This window comes from Pipistrellus hanaki (assembly GCF_964339955.1).
Source record: "Pipistrellus hanaki genome assembly, chromosome: 4".
Taxonomy (NCBI): domain Eukaryota; kingdom Metazoa; phylum Chordata; class Mammalia; order Chiroptera; family Vespertilionidae; genus Pipistrellus; species Pipistrellus hanaki.
In genome coordinates, this window is record NC_140506.1 from 94,684,612 (window position 1) to 94,705,285 (window position 20,674).

Sequence of the window (20,674 nt, forward strand, 5' to 3'; positions counted from 1 at the left end):
CCTGGCTACCTTTCACCATTATGGGCCCCGTTTTATGGATGAGGAAACGGGGTTCGGGGAGATGAGGAGCCTGTCCTGGGCTCTACAGCCAGCCAGTGACAGCTGGAGCAACAGTCTCCCCGTCTCTCCAACACTCCGCCCCAAGTCCAGATGCAGCGATAGGACCGGAGAACAGGCCAGCCCAGGGGAAGCGGTGGAGGGGGGAGCTGGGGGGAAGCTGGCCTCCTGCGCAGGGTCAGGATGGGACGGGGTGAGCTGGGGTCAAGGCTAACCTGCCAAACCCCCACGATGGCGTTGGCGATGAGGATCAGGAGGATGACAAAGGGTTCCACAAAGGCAGTGACGGTCTCTTCGCCCTCCTCAAACCAGGCCAGCACCTGGGGAGCAGGGAAAGGGAGGATGGCGAGCTGGAGCCCCTCTGACGGGTCAGGGAAGCAAAGGGGGTGAGGACACGTGCAGGAGCAAGGGGCAGCACACGACAGGCCAGGCCCGGCCGCACGAGCACTGCCCGCTGATGCTCACGGGCTCAGGCGGGCAGACGCGCACAGCTCGGGGCCTGACAGGGACACTGCAGGTCCCCCTGACCAAGCTGTTGGCTTGTAAACAAAGCTCCGGGACACCAGGCCAAGGACCCCCACGGCCACATCCGTGCCATGGGAGCCGAGCCCCTAGGAGAACCCTGTGGTCCCCACCGCGCCTGCCCACCCTCCCCCCTCCCCCAGCCGAGGCTGGGAGCTCCGGTTTCATGAGGGAGCAGGAGAGGGGATAGGGTTACCCGCCTCCTGTACACACCCCACCCCAGCTGTTGCCTCTGCCAGGCAAAGGCGACAGCCACAGGCAAATGTCAAGGAGCAAATCTGAGAAGGGAGAAGGAGGCCCTGCCAGCGAGTGCTCGGGGGCCCGCGAGGCCTCGGCTGAGGAGCGGGGGACAGGCAGACGTGTGCCTACAGAGTCCTCCTTCCATCGGGGCCTGAGCTAAGGAAGGAACTCAAATGCGGGGTGGACTGCTGGGCAGGTGGGTGTCAGGGCCTGGAGGAGGGGTCAGCCCCGAGGCTGCGGGGGCCTGGGGAGGTCAGCCACCGGTGAGGAGGGGTCTCGGGAGCTCCAGCCCTGATGGGGCGGGGAGGCCCGAGGCAGGTGAGGGGTCACCCTCACACCAGCAGCTCTTTCCCGCCTCTCGGAGGGACCTGCCTCGCCCAATCAGCGCCAGGGGGCGGGCCAGGGGCACGGGGCCGCTCGGGGATTGGCGGGGTGGCTGTGGGCCCCGGGCAGCAGGGAGCAGTGGTGCCTGGGGTGGCAGCAGCCTCTGAGCTGGGGAGCCCTGCGCTCAGGGGGTAACCCGAGCCTTCAGAGCCCTTGAAGCTTCGGGAATGGCTTAGCTTCAGAGTTTTGGCTGAGAACACCCTTAAAGCTTAAAATAAAACCTGCCTGCGGGGTGTGGGAAGGACAGAGGAGGACTCGCACCAGTCGCACCCCACCCCCTCAGCTCTGGTCTGCAGAATAGGATGCTGAGGGCTTGGACTAGAGCGGCCTCTGGTTCGAGCCAACACCCAGCAGGCTCCCCAGACCCCCCACCGCCCTGCCCTCCCGCAGGCCCTCCCGCAGGCCCTCCCGCAGGCCCTCCGCGCTTACGAAGGAGATGCAGGCGGCCAGGAGGAGGATCCGCACCAGGAGGTCTTCAAACTGCTCCACCACCAGCTCCCACAGGGACTTCCCTGCGGGGAGAGGCGCGGGGAGGCCCCGGGGTCAGGCCTGGCGGACGAACCGCGGGGACCCTGGGGGCAGGCGGGGGTCCAGGGCCTGCGAGTGCCCTGACTAACAGCCTGGAGCTGGGAGGCTCTGGGGTGCTGGGCAGGCCGCCTGGCACTGGGGGAGGGCGGAGGGAGCTTGCCAGGGCTCCCAAAACAGGCTCCTTCCTCCAAGCGGTGGGCAGTGGTTCCAGGGCTGGGTGCCTCAAGGAGAAAGTGCCTGGAAACTTCTGCCCCCAGCCAAGCTCCAGCCTCCGGGGAGGGGTGTCTGCCCCCGGAGTGAGCAGGGAGAGGGCAGGGAGAGGGGAGGGGGCGCCGAGGGGAGAGGGAGTCAGGAACTTACCTTCCTCAGCAGGTAGCTCTGTCCAGGGAAAAGAGAAACATAAAGGACATATTCATTTGGGGTTCAGTCTAATGCCCCCACCCCCGGAATGTGTGACTCAGGGAGGAGAGTCAGGCCATCAACAGGGCACCCGAGGCTCACCAAGGTCACCCAGAAAACCTCCCCAACTCCGGGTCTCAGGGCCCCTGTCTGCCGGATCCTCTCCCCCCGCCCTCCCCTGTGCAGTCAGTCATTGGACGAGGGCCCAGCTCTTCCCTAGTCCCCTGGAGGAGAGGCTCCCACGCGAGCGTGTGAGCGTGTGCATGGGCGTGTGCGTGAGCGTGTGCGTGAGCGTGTGCGTGGGTGCTGCAGGCTGCGAGGGCCCTGCCGGCGCTCCGAAGGACACTCACCATTGGGGCCGTACTTCTCTATGTGCCTCTTCACTTGGTCCGGGGTGAGGCCCGTCGTCTCGTTCACCCCAAAATAGGCCAGACATTCCTCTGTGCTCTTGGCGTGTGCAGCCTCCATGGTGCTCCCTTCCTGGGGGCCAGGGGGCGGTGTTCCTTCTGGGGGGGTTCCACGTGTGGGGGGCCTTCCTCAGCGTGTCCACCTGCCTGTTTGTCTGGGTTTCCTCCTTTTTGTCTCCTGCCCCCCCCAGACTCTTCTTCCCTCCACAAAGCTCTGACCCCCGTCCCACTTGCAGCAGCTGGCCACCCCCCCAGCCCCCAGCTGGTCCTTATGAGGGAGTGGGGGGGGCAGCTCCCCCTCCCCCGGATCAGGGATTGGCTGGCAGAGGCTCGGCAGGAGGGGTCAGAAGAGAGATATTTCTGCTGACAGAGGGGAACAGTGGGGCTGCAGCCCGAGGTGTCACTCAGAGGGAAGCTGAGGTGGCCCAGCCACAGGGGAGGGGGGAGGGAGGGACTTCACTTGTCTTCTGCTGCTGACCCCTCCCCCAATTGCCTCGACTTCCCCGGTGGCACTGAATTCCCTATTCCAAACCCATCCCTCCGGTTCTTCCCCGCAGCCCACTTCTACTCTGTCCTTCACCGCTCCCTCTCCTCACCCCTTCCCGCCTCGCCCACCGGCCCTGTCTCCTGCCGGTCTCCTTCCTCACCCCGCTGGCTTAAAGGCCGGCAGATACTCCGGCCTGAGGGGGCCTGAGGAGGGCAGGACATCCTTTGGGGCCAGAGGAAGTGGCTCCAGGGGAACAAGGGAAGCAGGAGGGGAGAGGGTCAAGGGGACAGAGCAGAGACGGTAACCCTACCCTAGGGAGGGGTTGTGCAGCCATCAACAAGGGATTTAGTGTCCAGGCCTGGTGAGCAAAGCCAGGACTGCCTGTCTCTCCCCTCAACTCCCCCCTCCATCGCTCTCACCAAGCCTCTGGGAACACAGCCTCCCCCCCCCCTTCCCCCAACAGTGAATCCCCTCCCAAGAAAACGGGATACCCGGCGGGCGGCAAGGTAACCCAAGAGGTAGAGAATGTGCTGATGGCAGAGGGGGAGAGATACATGTTTCAGGATGGGGTGGGGGTTACCCCAATCATGGAATAAGGGTTATTTTATCCCACACGGCTCTCTGCAGCCCAGGGGGTTTACCTGGCAGACCCCAGACAGCCTGTCGGCAGCCACCTGGCCCCGAAGGATCTGTCCTCACAGAGCGGGCGGCGCTGTGCTCAGGCCGGGCCGCCCCGCGGGAAGAGGCCCGAGAGGCGCATCCAGGCGGCAGGAGAGGGGCTGGGGAAGCTGATAAATACAGCCGAGCTCCAGACCCAAGGCGCGGGGAGGGCGGACTGATGGGGACAGGACCAGGGGAACTGAGGACAGAACAGAGCTGCGGGGTCAGAGGGAAGTCTGAGGAGCAGGGGGAAGGGACAGCGGGGGGCTGGCATGCGGCAGCCAGGTGGGTGGGGGCCCAGGGCTGGGTGCAAAGCCACAAGCTGTTGCTGAGCGGCTGGCCTTGGCGTCAGCTTCCTCGGAGAAGCAGCTGCTCTGAGCCCCCGACCCCCACCCGGCTCTGGAGGAGCCGGAGGGCAGCACGGGGGAGAGTGGGGAAAGGGCGGAGGGGCTTCATGGGGAAAGGTCAGGGGGGGAAGCAGCCTCCTGACCCTGACCTCCAGGCCTTCCCTGCGTTAGGCCTCAGTTTCCTGGAACGGCGAGGACTACAGACTCCTGCTGGGTTCTGGCTGCTTCCCACCGGAGCTCAGGCCCTGACGATGGGGTGGGGGCACAATGGCATAGGGGGCAGCGAGGCCAAGGAAAGAGAAGGCGCACTTTCGGGGCGTGGGTAGGCCAGCAGGATGGGTTAGGTCCCCCACACTCATCCCTTCCCCCCCCTCCAGGGTGAGTTAAGGACATGGTGCTTCCCCCTCTTCATGGTCCCAACAAGGCCCCCCTCACGGCAGAATCCTGCTGTGACCGGGGGAGGGGCTCAAACCATGGCTGAGGTTCACCCACAGGCACCTCCACCTGGCCCCCCACCACCATCTTCTTAGGCCACCAGGCTCAGCATCTGCCGGCCTCTCCCCACCACCACCTGGAGGAGTGACAGGAGCACCGTCTTAAAGGAGCAGGGATGCCCAAACATGGAGAAGGGGGAGAAGACTGGACCGATCACAGCTTCAAGGGAGTTGAGAGCTGAGGAAAGGAGGCAGGCTTTACAGGATGCTGCTGCCACAGGGCCCTTTAAGGTTAGTCATTCCTACCTCCCTCCACTTGCCCGAGGGGGGGACCGAAGCCAGAGAGGCAAAGCCACCAGCCAAGAGCCGCAAAGGATCACCATCAGGGTGTGAACAGGGATGGAGCGAGGCTGAGCAACGAGGGTGCGCTCTCTTGGATCCCGCGGGTCTCCAAGTGAGCTGGTGCTCCCTTCCCGCCTCGCATGCTCAGAACGGGGAGGTCTAAAGCTGAAGGATACGGAGACAGAGCCTGGCCAATCCCTGGCCAGTTCCGAACTCAAGGTGAACCACCCAGAAAGGCCTACAGGGAAATCGTCTCTTAGGCTCCTCCGGATGGGACATGCAGATCCCCACCCCGTACCGCCTCACCCATGCAGCAGACAGGCCCAGAGGGCTGCCAGTGCAGGCGAGGGGAGCCTCGCGGCACCGGTTGCTGCTAGATCAGGAGGGGATCAGGCCTTACACTGCCTACACTGGGTGCCATGGTCTTTCCTCACCATCTCACGTTTATTTTTATTTATTTTTTAAAATATATTTTATTGATTTTTTTACAGAGAGGAAGAGAGAGAGGGATAGAGAGAAACATCGAGGAGAGAGAAACATGGATCAGCTGCCTCCTGCACACCCCGCTCTGGGGATGCGCCCGCAAGCAAGGTACATGCCCTTGACTGGAATTGAACCTGGGACCTTTCAATCTGTAGGCCGACGCTCTGTCCACTGAGCCAAACCCGTTTTGGCACCATCTCACATTTAGAATACATAGCACCTGGATCCCCAAACCATCCTCACCCTATCAAGGCCAATTCCACCCCCAGTCTCCCAAGGCCAAGGTTTGGGGGAGTCCCAGGGCTTAGATAGAATTGGGAGAGCCAGCAGGCTTCCCCCGGCTAGCCCAAAGCCCGGTGGCCTGAGCCCAGCTGTCTCCTGTCCATCTCCCAACAGGACAGGCCCAGAATAGCAAGGTCATAAGCATGGGTAGGGCCACGAGGTGGGGGCAGAGGCTGAGGGGCGTGAAAAAAAAAAAAAAAAAGGGAGAGGCAGAATAAGAGGCAGTGCTAGAGGGAGATGGGGAGGGGAGAGGGCCTGATGGGAGTCTGCCATGGCTGGTGTGCTCAGTGGTTAGTGTTGGCCTTCTCATGGAAAGGTCTTGGGTTCGATTCCCCATCAAGGGCATGTACCTGGGATGCAGGTTAAATTCCCAGCCCCAGTTGGGGCATGTGGGAGAAGCAACCAGTCAATGTCTCTCTCACATCAATGTTTCTCTCTCCCCCTCCCTCCCACTCTCTAAAAATCAATGTGGGGTGAGGATTAAAGACAACAAAGGTGAGTCTTCAGGATCTGGTCCCTCCTTGTTGGCACCCACCACCCGCAGCGCTGGGCGGCCCAGGGGGCCTTCCGCGGGAGCAGAGCGCAGCCCCCAGAGCAGAGCCCGGGCTGGAGGACTTGGACGGGAGTGGGAGGGCCTCAGGGAGGGCAGGAGACGTTGCAAACTCAATACAGGGCAGCAGGTCATGTGAGTGGTCTGAGGGGATGGAGATGCGGAAGGTGGACCAACCGCATGAGGCTGGATCATCTGATTTTCAAGAAAAGCCAATAATCTGAACTTTTATGTCAAGTTTCAATCCAGGTCAAGCAAGCGAGGTTTTGTGGATGGGTGAGGAGGTACACGGACCCCTCCACTGAGGCCGGAGGGGAGTCTGACGGAAGGGACAGCAAACGAGAGGCAAAGCCAGTGCTCTCTGCCATCTACCCTCCCCCGCCCAGCCTGGCTCCGAGCAGGGGGAGCGTCGCCTGACCTCGGCCCCTCTGCAGCCACAGCCCACGCCGTCCCAGGCGCACGGCCTCTCTGCCAGCTCTCTCCCCGAGGCAGGAAGCCTCACGGAAGAATTCCGGGCGGGAGGGGTCCTTGGAGAGCGCCGATCCTGCTGCTCACTGTCCTGTCCCGTTAAGAGGACTTGCCCGGAGACCCCGAGAAGCGCGGTTCGGCTCTGCACTTATTGCTCGTCACACAGGACAATCCCGAGAAGCAATGGACAGAACGCGCGGGACCAGGGAGCAGCAGGGACTTCATGTGACCAGCCCTCTGGCTGCTCCGCTCTGGGGCCACAACATGAGGGGCTACCTTCCTGACCCATCCACCCCAGCCCCACTGCAAACACCGCCACAGTCACCACAGCGAACTGAGATAAACCCTTTATTTATTTATGCTTCTCCATTTTGTTTAAAACAACAACAACAACCACCTTAGTATTAACTGACAGCCCTTCCCCCTCACCCCTCCGTGGGCTGGGGGTAGATAAGGGGGAAATGGCCCCCAGGGGCGGGGCTGACAGAGCCCCTCGGAGAGGTAACGGAGCCCAATCCCCTCCCCAGGGGACCGGGCACCTGTAGTGTATGAACTGGGGAGTTAGCGGGACTCTTGAACGAACCTCTTCTTGTACCAACATACATGCCCTTGGCCCTCAAGGGTCAGGACGCATATGGGGAGGGGATGCCTACCGCTCCTCTAGGTGCCTGCTCAGCCCCGTCTCAGGAACTGAGGGCTGAGGAGCGAGAAAGCGGACAAAGGGTGGGGCAGGGTGTCACACATAGGAGTACTGGTTATTAATGGCTCTGGGGTGGCCCCCCTCTTCTCCATCGCCCCCTAGTGGTAACTGCTGGAGCTGCACCATCGGTGTTGCTTCAGGGACCCCACCAGATCCAGGGCCTCCCTGGACCTCCATGTCTGGTGTCATGGCCGCTTCCAATTCAACCACGGGGACCAGCTCAACCGCGGGGACCAGATCTTCCTGGATCCCTCCACTGCCCACTTTCTCTTTCTCTTGCCTCTCTTTGGCTGCTGTGGCTGTTGCTGCTGCCACTTCTGACATCCCCGCCGCCTCTTCTGCCCCAGGATGTGGGGGATCTGTCCACCAGGGGGGTTCAGGGGGTGGGGGTGGGCCGTGGGCCGTGTTCGGTTCTGGACAGGAGTGGTGAGAAGACAGACTCACTGTGGAGGGAGGCGAGCTCTTGCGGCAGCCTCCCCCTCACTATCCCCCCGGAGCCATGTGCTACCTCCCCACGTCCCGTCTTCTGAGCACCCCCCTCCATGAGAGATGGATCATGGCGGAGGTGAGGAGGACCACACTTACACACAGTCACTCGCTCCGAAGGGCATGAGGGTGGAGGAGGCATCGGGGTAGCATCGGTCTCCCTCGCACACCCCTGCATGGCTCCCGGCCTGCTCTCGGCCTGGGGGGAGGGGCAACGTGGGGACAGATGGGACGTGGGGGCGGGGAAAAGGGAGAGATCAGACAGGGACATCGAACATTAAGGGAAGAGGGAGGGGGATCAAACAGCGCATTCCCCAGAAGGGCAGGCCCAAGGCAAGGAGATGAGGAAGGGCAAGACAAGGGAGGTGTAACTAGGAGACAGACAAATGATGGAACAGAGGAGTCTGATGGAATGGGAATGCACCAACCCACTCCACTTCCTCCCTACCTCCTCGGCATACTTTTTTCCCTTTGCAACCCAACGCACAGCCCCTTCTCTCCGCCCCCCCAACAAAGCCTCTCCTCTTCACATGCCCCGCCCCACCTTTCTGGCGCACACACCTCACTTCTTGGGTGCACGGGCACCTCCTCCCCTGCAGACCTGCTCTGCTCACCCTGCTGCCGCTGGGAGGACACGACATAGCTGCCAAGGACAACGTCGCTGGGGCCTCCGGACTCCAGAGGGATGGGGTGCACCCGGAAATGCTTGAGCATATCAAAAATGGACTGGAACCACAGGTGCTGGACCCGGCACTGACCCTCCTCATTCAGCGACAGGCGCAGGTGCTGAGGGCAGGAGCAGCGAGGTGAGGCCGGGGCCCGAACAATGTCCCCGCTGGCCCCGGCCCCGCACGCCGCCCGCCGGCTCCCTGCGGAGCACGGGCCCTCCCGGGCACTCACCTTGGCCTTGCCCTGGAAGTTGAAGGTGAGGACGTACTCGCCCCGCCTCGTCTCACTCTGACGTACCAGGAAAACACCATGGGAGTCGGTGCCTCCGGCCAGTACTAACTGGGCAGCCTTGAGTCGAGAGAGCATCCCGTGGAACCAAGGGTACCCCGAGAGGGGCTGCTCCCCCTCACCTCCCTCCGGCTCCCCCTGGAACAGGAAGGACCCTTCAGGAAGGAGAGAGGGAGGGAGACCGGGGTGTCAGGGAAGCCTCCCCCGTCCTGGAGAAAAGCCTGGCTTCCCCTTCCGGGTCACTCCCGCCCCCGGGGCCGCGCCCTCCGGATCCCAGGACGGGGTTCAGGAGGCGGGCAACCACGCCTGCAGACACACACGCACACTCTGGTACCTGTGGCCGTTTCCGGAGTGTCCAGGGACGGGTAGGGGGTGGGGAGGGGATGACTCGTTCCCGCCGGGGGTTCCTCTTCAATGGGGATGCGGGGTGGCAACTCTGGGGGAAGCAGTTCCATGGAGTCAAAATGGGAGGCAGCAATGGAGGCGGAGCTGGGGGAGATGGACGCTGAAGGGCGGTCTGAAAGGCCCCCATATGCCCCTGGAAAAAAACAGGAAGGTAAAGTTGAGAACTGGAGAAGCTACTTATTATTATTATTTTTTTTAAACATACTTTTATTGATTTCAGAGAGGAAGGAAGACACAGGTAGAAACATTCTATATAATAAAAGGCTAATAGCCTTAACCGGTTTGGCTCAATGGATAGAGCGTTGGTCTGCTGACTGAAGAGTCCCAGGTTCGATTCCGGTCAAGTGCATGTACCTTGCTGGCGGGCACATCCCTGGTGGGGGATGTGCAGGAAACAGCTAATCAATGTTTCTAACTCTCTATCCCTCTCTCTTCCTCTCTGTAAAAAGTCAATAAAATATATATTTTTTAAATGGCTAATATGCAAATTGTCCCTTCGACTGGGAGTTTGACCAGGGGACGGGGCCAGCCAACTGCCTGAGGCCCCTCCCCTCCCACCTGGCTGATCAGGGCCAGCCAGACCCCACCTGTGCATGAATTTGTGCACTGAGCCACAAGTCACTAATGAGAGATAATCATTGACCATCTTCCTTCTGCACACCCCCTACTGGGGATTGAGCCAGCAACCCAGGCTTGTGCCCTTGCCCCGAATCTAACTTGGGACCCTTCAGTCCGCAGGGTCTGAACACTATCCATTCAGCCAAACCAGCTAGGACTAGAGAAACTACTCTTGGACAGGTGTGGTCTGCCTGGGCCACCTCGCACTAGCCCGCCCTGGACTGGCAGGGTCAGCTGGCCGAAATGCTGGATCCTGCTCCAGGGAGGGACCCGGATATTTCCCCACCAATGGCTAACTTAGGCTGCACACACTGCTCAGGGATTAGGTACTGAAAGGATGTCCTAGAATCCAAAAGTGCCTCTACTTCTCTTATTGCTGTTAATCCTCACTGAGGGTATCTTTTCATGGATTTTTATTATTTTTTAAAATCTTCACTCTAGGATATTTTTTCCATTAATTTCTAGAGAGAGCGGAAGGGAGGGAGATGGGAAGGAGAGAAGAAGGGAGAGGGGGAGAAAGGGAGAGAGAGAAACATCAACATGAGAGAGGCATTGATCGGTTGCCTCCAGCATGTGCCCCCACCGGGGCTGGGGAACCTGCAACCGAGATACATGCCCTGGACCAGGAATCAAACCTGAGACCCTTCGGTCCCAGGCCAACCCTCTAACCACTGAGCCAAACAGGCGAGGGCTCCATTGATTTTTAGAAAGTGGAAGGGAAGGAGGAAGGGGAGAAAGAAACATCAATGTGAGAGACACATCGATTGGCTGCCTCCTGCACGTGCCCAGGCCGGACAGAGGACCAAACAACCTGCAATTCAGGTGTGTGTCCTTAACTGGAAACGAAACCCTAACCCACTGGTGTGAGGGCTGATGCTCTCACCGCTGTCACACTGGCCATGGGGCCTCCATCTTTTGAATTGCTAGTAGAAATGGAGACAAATATTTTTGCGTTAAAAATGGGTCCCCCGCCCTAGCTGGTTTGGCTAAGTAGATAAGAGTGTCAGCTTGCAGACTGAAGGATCTCGGTTCGATTCCAGTCAAGGGCCCGTACCTTGGTTTCAGGCTCAACCCCTGGCGCTGGTCAGGGCGTGTGGGAGGCTACCAATTGATGTGTATCTTCCACATCCATGTTTCTGTCTCTTCCCTTCCCTTCCACTCTCTCTAAAATCAATGGAAAATATCCTCAGGTGAGAATTAATAAAACAAACGAAATTTTTAAAGGGGGTCTGAACTTGACCAGCCAGTGTGGGTGGCTCAGTGGTTGAGCATCATCGACCCATGAACCAGGAGGTCATGGATAGATTTCCATCAGGGCACATGTCCAGTTGCAGGTTCCAGCCCCAGTAGGGGGCATGCAGGAGATGGCCGATCAATGATTCTCTCTCATCATTAATGTTTCTCTCTCTCTCTCTCTCTCTCTGAAATCAATAAAAACATATTTTTTAAATGGAGGTCCTGCCCAGACCCTGGCAAAATAAAAAAAAAGGGAGGGGTCCTTTTTTTTTTTTGATCAATAGGACAAAGCCTCCAATTCTCAGAGGCATCGCAGATCCTCTTTCTATGCCCTAGCCGATTTGGCTCAGTGGACAGTGTTGGCCTATGGACCAAAGGGTCCCAGGTTCGATTCTGGTCAGGGGCCCATGCCTGGGTTGGGGGCTCGGTCCAACATGCAGGAGGCATACAACGATTCTCTGTCATCATTGATGTTTCTGTCTCTCTCTCGAATCAATGAAAAAGTTTTTTTCAAAAAATCCCCCTTCTAGCCCTGATCCTCTTCTCCTCTGAGCTCCCAAGGCACTTCCTTCTTGCTCGCACTGCTCAGAGAACACCAAGCACAGACTCTCCGTTTGAAAGTCCTGCTTTTTGGATGTCTTGTCTGCTCGGCTAGACTGTGAGCCCATGGAGGGCAAGGAGCTAATTTTAGGCATGTCTGCACCCCCTGTCTTGCCCGAGCCTGGCACAGAGCCAGGTGGGCACCAGGGCATTCCCGAACGTCTGCGGAGTGGCAGGCGGGAAGGCTGACCAGTCACTGCTCGGATGAGGATGTGTGCAGGGCAGAGCGCAGTGGCTCAGGCACCAAGCTGGCAGAGCCCACCTTTGGTAGTGACTCTCCGGTGACATTGGGAAAGCCATCTCTCCTCCTGGTGTTAGCTGCCTGAGAACCAAGGGGATCAGAACTGATGGCTAGTAAGGTCTGTTCTAGCTTTAAGATTCTATCATCCGTTTTACTCACCGCACACAGCCCGGAGTTATATGCTAGGCACTGGGACACTGAAGCTCAGAATGGCGGTCATGAGGAAAGGGTGTAGTGGAGTCTAGAAAGGTGAGCGGGATCAGGTAGATTTAGTCTCTGTGCCTGTGTGTGTGGGTGAGGGTATGCATGTGCTCAGTCAGGTAAGAAGTACCGGCAAAAGAAAACTGGTGTCGTTGACACGTGCACAGAGACACAGAGTAAGAGCAAAACAAAGTGTGTTCTGGAAGCCTGGAGACGAGAACTGTATCTGCAGCCAGGGTGTTGTCTGCACCAGGCTTACGGGAAGGTGACCGGCTGGGCAGGGAAGGCGGCGAGGGGTTTCCCTGGAGCTTGTGTGAGTGGTGATGCTGACGGTCCTATCTGTGGCTCAGCATGTTCCGGGACAAAAGACAAACACTGGAGGGTGGGTGGGCAGCTGAGGGCAGGAAGGGGTCTCTCCGGCAGTCGGAGGCTCACGCTCGGAGGCTGCCTTACCCTGTGACAGGCGGTCGTTGCTCTCGCTGGGGCCCAGCAGCAGGTCCTGGCTGGGAAGACTCTCTGAGTGGTGCAGGCAGGGCGGCTCCAGGCTGTCTGTGTTCTCTCTCGTCAGAAACGAGGTCGCAGGGGCCAGCGGGAGGGTCATGGGGTGGGGACTGGTAGCGGGGCAGGGCCTGCAGGGACAGGGAAATGGTGCTGGCGGGAATGTCGCCAGGGGAGAGGCCAGGCGGTCCCGCCCCAGCCCCAGCCTCCTCAGTGCAGAAGTGAGGTTCCTCACCCCGGGCTCAGGCATTCTTGGATGTCAGACACCCAGGCCTTCACGTGTGGAGCGTCCGCTGTCTCCAGGATGTACTCGGAGGAGCCTTCCACCTACGGGACAAGAGGCGGTCCAACCGCCAGTTCCCAAGGCCTTCAGGCACCCCCGCTGAGAACTGAACTTCCTGCCTCTCTCCCCGGCCCCCAGAGGAGCGGTAGCTTCAGGGACCTGCACTCAGGGAGCCTGACGGGCATGCACCTCCTCCCACCAGCGCCCTGGCTCTCCCGTACTGAATGCTTTCTCCCCGACATGAGTGCTCCTGGGGCGGGGGGCTCCCGGCTCCCACCTTAACCACAAACGTGTTCTCGCGATCCGGCATCTCCAGGGCGGTGGTCGCCCGCACGTCCGTGATGGTAGAGCAGGGGATGCTGAGCCGAGGCCGAGATGCCTAGGTTGGAAGAGAACAAGATCCAGAGCTTTGGTGGTGAAGACCATCTTCCCCTTCCCTCCATCTTTCCTTCTATAGCCTAAGGGGATTGGACAGAAAGGGGTAACACTCCTCTTTCAGTCCTGCTCAGAGTCAGGAGCTAGCTTTAAAAAACAAAGCCTGAGAAATATTCAAGGTGATGAATAGTAAGAACCTACAGCCAAAGATAATCTATCCAGCAAAGCTATCACTTGGAATCGAAGGCCAGATAAAGAGCTTCACAAATAAAAAAAGCTAAAGGAGTTCATCACCACCAAACCAGAATTATATGAATTGCTGAAGGGGGTTCTTTCGGAAGAGGAAGTAAATAAAGATAAAAATCATGAACAACAAATACGTAACTATCAACAAGTGAATCTAAAAACCAAGGAAATTAAAAAAATCTGATGAACAATATTAACTGTTGAATATAATAGAATCAGAGGTATGGAAGGGGAGTGGACTGACGATTCTCAGGGAAAAGGGGAGAGGGGGGTGTGGGAAGAGACTGAACATAAACTGTGCACCTATGGGTGAGGACAATGGGGGGGGGGGGGAAAGGGCAGAGGGTGGGGTGGGAACCTGGTGGAGGAGAGCAACGAAGGGGGGGGAGGGAAGAACATTTATAATAATATGAACAATAAAGATTTATTTAAAAAAACATTCAACAAACAGTGCTGTTTTTTAATCAGAAAAAAACAAAACAAAAAAACAACAAAGCCTGGCTGGTCTGGCTCAGTGGCTGAGCATCAACCTGTGAACTGGGGTCGCGGCTGGATTCCGGGTCAGGGCACACGCCCCGTTTGTGGGCTTGATCCCCATTAGGGGGCATGCAGGAGGCAGCTGATCGATGATTCTCTCATCATTGATATTTCTCCCTCTCTCTCCCTCTCTGGAATCAGTAAAAATGTAAAAGACAAACAGACAGAAAACAAAGGAAGCCAAGCCATGTACGTGGGCTGTTCCCTCCAGCAGCTCGCGCACCCACTCCCCGTCCCCCTCCGCGGGGTCTCACCTTGGGAGGCACAAAGAACTCCAGGCGGCCTCCTCCTCCTCCGTCTCCTTCACTTCGAAGCAGCAAGCGACACTTCTGCCACTGCGGCTGCCCTCCTGCCCCGGAGGCCGGCCCCGCGGCCCCTGCGCCCCGGCCCGCTCCCGCCGGGTCCGGGGCTGCCTCCTCAGCCCCCATGTAACTCAGCAGCTCTTCCCTCTGCACCATCCCTGCTCCATCCTTCAAGGCCCCTCCGCCCCGGCCGAGTCGCAGCCTCTCGAAACGGTGAGTCCATCTGTCCCCGGGGGATGTCCCGTCACCAGCCAGTCCCCTGCCCACGGCCCCAGCCCCACCGGAGGAGTTGGAGTTGCTGTTGCCCCCCAACACTGGGGGGCCCGAGGAGGCGTCCGGGGGCCCCGCGGGGGAGGGGGGGTCCGCGGTGCCCCGCCACTGCAGGATGCCACGGACTGAGCCTCGGACGGAGCGGCCCACGGAACGGAGAGAGAAGCGTTTCTTTAGCTTCGGCTTCGAGGAGGAGGACGTAGAGGAGGAAGAGACCGAGGAAGGGAGGGGGCCGGCCAGGTCCTCGGACGATCGAGAAGGGCCCAGCACAGCCAGAGGCCCGCCCGCCCTGCAGCTCTCAAGGGCCAGGTCGTGAGGCGGGCTCTCCACACCGGGACTCAGAGGAGCCAGGCCGGGGGGCGAGAGAGAACCGGAGGCCCGGGCCACCTCGGCTTCAAAATGCTGCAGGAAGAGCTCAGCAAAACGGCGGGAGAAGGCGGCCTCGGCCCCGGGGCCTGCATACTGGGGGTGGGAGGCCAGGTACAGGCGGAAACGGCGGGCAAAGTCCAGGGCAGCGGCCCGGGCATGGGACTCACAGAACTCCCGCCAGCTAGGGGGAGGGGGCGGTGGCAAGGGAGGAGGAGAGGGGAAGGCCCCGTCCTCCAGGGAAGGGGCACCATTCATGATGGCCCCCAGGAACTGGAGAGGGGGAGCCTGTGGGGAGGGGCTGCAAAGAGGGAAGCGGCCAGAAGACACGGGGTGAGCGGCAGCAGCTGCAGAAGAAAGAGAGGCACATACACGGCGTCACTGCTGAGGTGGGACTGCGGGCAGAGTCCCACCCGAGCCGGACGCCCTCCTCTGGCCCACACCCATCGGAGAGCCAAGGGGAAGAACATCACCTGCTTCCCTGCCCTTCCCAGGACCCTCGCACCCCACCAGCCCAGTCGACCGGCTCCCCAGTGCCTAGCGGCACCCACCCTGCTGCCTTCCCAACCCACTTTCCAGGCTTCGCTTCCGGGAGTGATAAAGAGCCGTGGAGCACCTTCCTCTGAAAAGCATCTCCCTGGTCTAAGACGGACCCTTCGAGGTTTGTCTAGGCTTCGCAGGTGCCGTTCTTACCTTCCCTGTGGGAGTCTAATCACCTCTAGGACAGGTGAGGAGACTGAAGCTCCAGAGCTTCAGGGGCTCGCCGGGCCAACCTCAGGCATGGCCGCTCGCTGCCCGTGCTCAGAGGAGCCGGGCCTACAGGGCGCCCAGACCCTGCCTCGCGTCGCCCGAGAGCCCGCTCTCAGGGAGGCTGCTCACGGAGGACGGATGGAGGATGGGTTGGAACAGGAATGGTCTTGAAAGCTGACCCCCGGGCCTAGCACCCAAGCCCTGTGTGGAGAAGGCCTGGCATGGCCACAGCCCACTTCTGTGCCGCCCCTTCCGTCCGGAGCGCGGAGGCAGCAGCACCGGGTGAGCAAAGGCCACGAGGCTGGGTCAGGGCAAGTCTTTGCTGGCCACCAACGAAATAAAACGGGGAGCAGGGGCCCCCCGACTTTTCCCCTCCCTCTGCTCTCACTGGGGAGTGCGCCCTAAAGGCTGGCGAGTCTGCTGGCTAAGGCCATGGGCTATGGAGTCAGACACCTATTGGCTGTGTAAGCTGGAACAAATGATGTGTCCTCTCTGAGCCTCAGCTTTGTATCTATCGGGAGAATTAAGCAGAATACACCAGTGCTTGGCACAAAGTAAGCGCAAAACGAACGACTACCATTATTGCTATCTTTATGGGTTCCAACCTTCTAAAAGAGAATTAGAGAAGGAAGAGATTTCCCGAGGCCTCACACCTAGCAAATGGCAGAGCTGGACATGGAATTTAGTGCTCCTCCCCATATTATAGCGGACAATGACTGGCACCAGGACTGCGGGGAAGGCAGCTTAGGAAGGTCTCCCCAAAACCTCAGACTCCTATTCAGACCCGCGGTCAGCACCCCCTCCCCGTCCTCCTCGGCCTAGGCCCTACACGCTCAGATGCTCCGAGCACAGGGACCATCCCAAACCGACGCCAAGGAGCCAGGAGATGCCAGAGTCATGGAGCACAGGGGCCCCGAGCCAAGAGGTGCGGACACAGAAGAGAAGCCGATCTCCAGGCACAGGCCCCTCCGCTCCAGGCCCACCCCGCCGTCCGCGCCACCGGCGGCCCCGGCGCCCTCAGGCCCGCGGACCCTGCGGCTCCCGAGCTGGTGACTCAGTTTCTCTCCTGTCACACAGGGCTCAGACCCATCTGCCCGGTGCACCTGCCTCTTGGCTCGGTTCTGATATTCCCCGAAGGGCGGGAGGCGGAGGGTGCAGGCTCCGCTCCCGGCTTGGACCTCCGGGCCCGCTGCAACCCACCGGCCCGACCCGGCTCCCCGGACACCCTCTACCCACCCATCCCCTGGGGCCGCAGTCTCCTGGGGGCCACCCCGCCTCCGGCACTCCGCGCCGAGCGCCCCCCTGCCGCGGGGGCCCCCACGCCCGCTCCCACCCGGGGCTTCTCGGAGGCGCCGGCCGGGTCTCGGAGAGGAAAGGAGGACTTGGAGAGGGGGGTTCCGGTTCCGGTCCCACCTGCATCTCGGTCCCCGCGGTTAGCTCCGGCAGCGGCGGCAGCTCCCGCTCCCTGCCCCTCCCCCCACCCCGCGACGGCCTCCCAGCCCGGCTCTGCGCAGGCTCCGGGACCCCTTCCCGTCACCGGAGGAAGCGACCATAGAGAAGAGCGGGAGGGAAGGGCGACTGCGCGCTCACTTCCGCCATCCCCCCACTCCGCTCCGCTCCGCCCTGGGGTCGGGGAGGGTGCGCTTCCGGAGGCCTCGGGGACGCCGCGGCCCCTGGGAGGGCTGCGTCCCGCAGAGGGAATTGGGGACCGAGGAGAGCAGTCCACCTCGGGAGCCTCTCCAGGGGGGAGAGCCGCGAGGCCGGCTGGAGGCTAGAGGGGCCCCGAGCCGGCGAGCTGAGGCGGCTTCTCGGGGGGCCCGCGCGCGGCCGCCTAGAGCGCCTGGCCGGGCGGCATCCCCGGGAACTGGTCCCGGGAAGATCGGGGTGACCTTGGTAAGGCCCCGCGAGGAGGCGGGGCCTGAACTTGCGCCCTTGCCTTCTCTGAGGAAACGGAGAGGGTCCCTCTCCGAGTTGGGAAGTAAAGACAGGGCTCGGAGAGAGAACCAGAAGTAATGTCGGTTTGGGACGTGTCTGTGGCCTTCAGGAGACAGGTGGACGTACAGCCTGGAGCTCAGGAGAGCCATCAAGGCCAGGCACAGACACTGAGGATCATTAAGGGGTGGAGAGGATAGCTTAAATCGAGCACAAAGAGACCTCTCTCCGTCCGGTTTCTCTTTGACCAACCCCAACTTGCCTAAGCAATAAGAGCACTTACTTGCTCAAGCAATTGAAAATCCCAGAGTAGGCCAAACTTCTTCAGGACTACCTAATAAAAAGGCCAATCCCTGACCGGTTTGGCTCAGTGGATAGAGCGCCTGCGGACTGAAGGGTCCCGGGTTCGATTCCCATCAAGGTCATGTACCTTGGTTGCGGGCGCATCCCCAGTGGGGAGTGTGCAGGAGGCAGCTGATCGATGTTTCTAACTCTCTATCCCTCTCCCTTCCTCTCTGTAAAAAATCAATAAAATATATATTTTTAAAAAGGGCCAAAAGATACCAGGAACCTGTGGTTCACTTTCTCCAGGCTCTTCGGCTTCACTCTAGGCAGGCTCTCCTCTCAGCGGCAGAATGGCTTTCCATAGCGCCAAACGTTAAGCCCTAATAGCTCAGTAACTCTAGTAGAAGCATGCCTCTTTTCCGAGATTTGCGATATTTCCAGAACTGACTATAGCTGATTGGTTTGGAGTCAGTGCTCATCCTGGAATACAGAGGCAAGTGACCCAAGAGTTTGGCGGTGGGTATATGCCTTAACTTACACGGGAATGTTTGTGTGGCTGAGGCTGCCTGAGGCAGTTGGAGAAATTCCTTGTGTGGCTGAGGCTGCCTGAGGCAGTTGGAGAAATTCCTTGTGGCCTAGCCAGCCTTGGGCCCCCCAGCCTCTGCTCTAACCAAACCTCAGCTCACAGAGAGCCTTTGTTAACGTCTCCATCCATCTTTGTCCACCCATCTTCCCAGTTCAGAGAACGAGGATCAATGAAAAAGATCTTAGTTCTGTGGTCCTCTTCCTGGTACCTGAGCACACACTTTGTCTGTAGATGGCCGGTCATTGTCTAGGACAGGGATAGAGGAGGAATACAAGGAAAGTGAGGGGCTGGTGATGAGGTCACATTTGGAAATGTGTGAGCTAAGGTGACCAGACATCCCGCTTTGGGCGGGACAGTCCCGATTTTTAACCATTTGTCCCGCGTCCCGTGGTGTTTTAAAGAAGTCCCGATTTTTGGAAATAATTTTTTGCCCTTGCTCTGCTCATGTCTGTTTGAGTGCCTGTCACAGAGAACATGTGGGTAGTGACTACAGTGTCAGTACAGGAGGCGCCTGTGGCCAACCACGTGGAGCTCTTCAGTAGAGACGGACCAGTGGTCTGAACTGCACAAAGCAGTTCAGTGGTCATCAGACATGATAATGGTTGAACCCATAGATATGAATGACATTGTCCAAGTAATATATGTAGAAAGAGGAGGGCCAAGGCCCGGAGCAGCAGCTGCCAGGCTGGGAGCGGCCAGGCCCGGAGCAGCCGGGTCTGGTGCGGCCAGGCCAGGAGCAGCGGCTGCCAGGCTGGGAGCGGCCAGGCCCGGAGCAGCCGGGTCTGGTGCGGCCAGGCCAGGAGCAGCGGCTGCCAGGCTGGGAGCGGCCAGGCCCGGAGCAGCCGGGTCTGGTGCGGCCAGGCCCGGAGCAGCGGCTGCCAGGCTGGGAGCGGCCAGGCCCGGAGCAGCCGGGTCTGGTGCGGCCAGGCCAGGAGCAATGGCTGCCAGGCTGGGAGCAGCCAGGCCCGGAGCAGCGGCTGTCAGGCTGGGAGCGGCCAGGCCCGGAGCGGCCGGGACCGGAGCAACCGGTCCCAGAGCAGCCGGGTCGGGTGCGGCCAGGCCTGTAGCAGCAACAGCCAAGTCCAGAGCAACTAGGTCGGGAGCGGCAGTGACCAGACCCGGAGCAGCTGGTTGTGGAACGAACCAGAGCAACAGAGGCCAGGCCCGGAGCAGCCAGGCCCGAAACAGCTTGCTCCTCGCCTGTACCTGCCCACGGCTGCCTCTCAGACATGGCTGGAAACTTTTGCGGGAACTTGAGGGTCTGCTGAATCAAGTGATGAAGGCTTAGATCTGGATGTGTTGAGTTAGTATAGCGCTGGGGTGTTGATCTGTGAGTGCCTTGGGTGGGGCCTGGATGAGGCTGGTTGACCTATTTGGAAATGTCTTTTGTGTGAAGTATCATTGGGCATGTGGAGGTATTATTGATATGAGAAAATGCTAAGTAACAGATTTACTATCTGAAAAGGGATTTACTATTGGGGAGAGGGAGGGAGGAAGAGACTGAACATAAACTGTGCACCTATGGATGAGGACAATGGGGGATGGGGAGGGGGCAGAGGGTGGGGTGGGAACCTGGTGGAGGGGGGAAGAAATGAGGAACCTTTGTAATAATATGAACAATAAAGATTGATTTAAAAAAAAAAAAGAAAGAAAGAAAGAGGAGGGCCAGAGCCTAATGCCGGGGAACGAGACAAAGAAAAAGGAGTAAAAAATACGCAGAGATCATGTCTTGGATCAGGTTTCCCAGAAGCAGACCCTGAGATGAGGATTTGTGTGCAAATGATTTATTTAAAAAGTGCTATGAGCCGAAACCGGTTTGGCTCAGTGGATAGAGCCTTGGCCTGCGGACTTAAGGGACCCGGGTTCGATTCTGGTCAAGGGCATGTACCTTGGTTGCGGGCACATCCCCAGTGGGGGGTGTGCAAGAGGCAGTTGATCGATGTTTCTAGCTCTCTATCTCTCTCCCTTCCTCTCTCTAAAAAAACAATAAAATATATATATATTTTTTTAAAAAGGTGCTATGAGAAGAAACCAGGAAGGGAGTGGGAGGAGCAGGAGAGGAAACCAAGCAAGCAGGTAATCTCAGGCAGCTTCACCCCATGCGCTTTGGATGTTAAGTTATGCCTCAGATTTGTCAGGAAATGAGGGAAGTGGGCCTTACATATACCAACACCAACACCCCTTAACTGTTGACCAAGGGTTGCCCCTGG

At 59.4% G+C, this 20,674-nt stretch overlaps 2 protein-coding genes and 1 long non-coding RNA gene across 8 annotated transcripts in view; 1 reads left to right on the plus strand and 2 right to left on the minus strand.

Moving 5' to 3' along the window:
* ATP2A1 (ATPase sarcoplasmic/endoplasmic reticulum Ca2+ transporting 1) overlaps nucleotides 1–2,791 on the minus strand; it is a 17,086-nt gene extending 14,295 nt beyond the window's left edge. Inside the window, exons 1-4 of the mRNA XM_084882918.1 lie at nucleotides 2,481–2,791; nucleotides 2,092–2,109; nucleotides 1,633–1,715; nucleotides 273–377 (exon numbers count right to left, since the gene is read on the minus strand). Coding sequence (XP_084739044.1) covers nucleotides 273–377; nucleotides 1,633–1,715; nucleotides 2,092–2,109; nucleotides 2,481–2,598 — 324 coding nt within the window. The 5' untranslated portion in view covers nucleotides 2,599–2,791. The remainder of the gene's footprint in view (nucleotides 1–272; nucleotides 378–1,632; nucleotides 1,716–2,091; nucleotides 2,110–2,480) is intronic.
* Nucleotides 821–6,947, plus strand: LOC311622153. Its single transcript, XR_014794958.1, has 3 exons — nucleotides 821–1,015; nucleotides 4,562–4,756; nucleotides 6,361–6,947. It is a non-coding gene; the product is annotated as an uncharacterized lncRNA (long non-coding RNA).
* SH2B1 (SH2B adaptor protein 1) lies at nucleotides 6,923–17,207 on the minus strand (the record flags this gene model as incomplete). Of its 6 annotated transcripts, none has more annotated exons than XM_084882925.1 (10): nucleotides 17,075–17,207; nucleotides 14,228–15,258; nucleotides 13,093–13,194; nucleotides 12,768–12,859; nucleotides 12,488–12,663; nucleotides 9,068–9,271; nucleotides 8,677–8,888; nucleotides 8,391–8,562; nucleotides 7,876–7,975; nucleotides 6,923–7,703 (listed from the first exon to the last, which is right to left on the minus strand). In XM_084882925.1, the coding sequence occupies exons 2-10, from the start codon at nucleotides 15,167–15,169 to the stop codon at nucleotides 7,667–7,669; spliced, it is 2,037 nt and encodes a 678-aa protein (XP_084739051.1). In that variant the 5' UTR covers nucleotides 15,170–15,258; nucleotides 17,075–17,207. The 6 variants fall into 6 exon arrangements, with proteins under 6 accessions (XP_084739051.1, XP_084739050.1, XP_084739047.1 ...); XM_084882924.1 differs by having other exon boundaries at nucleotides 8,338–8,562; XM_084882921.1 differs by lacking the exon at nucleotides 7,876–7,975.
* Between the last annotated feature and the right edge of the window lie 3,467 nt (nucleotides 17,208–20,674).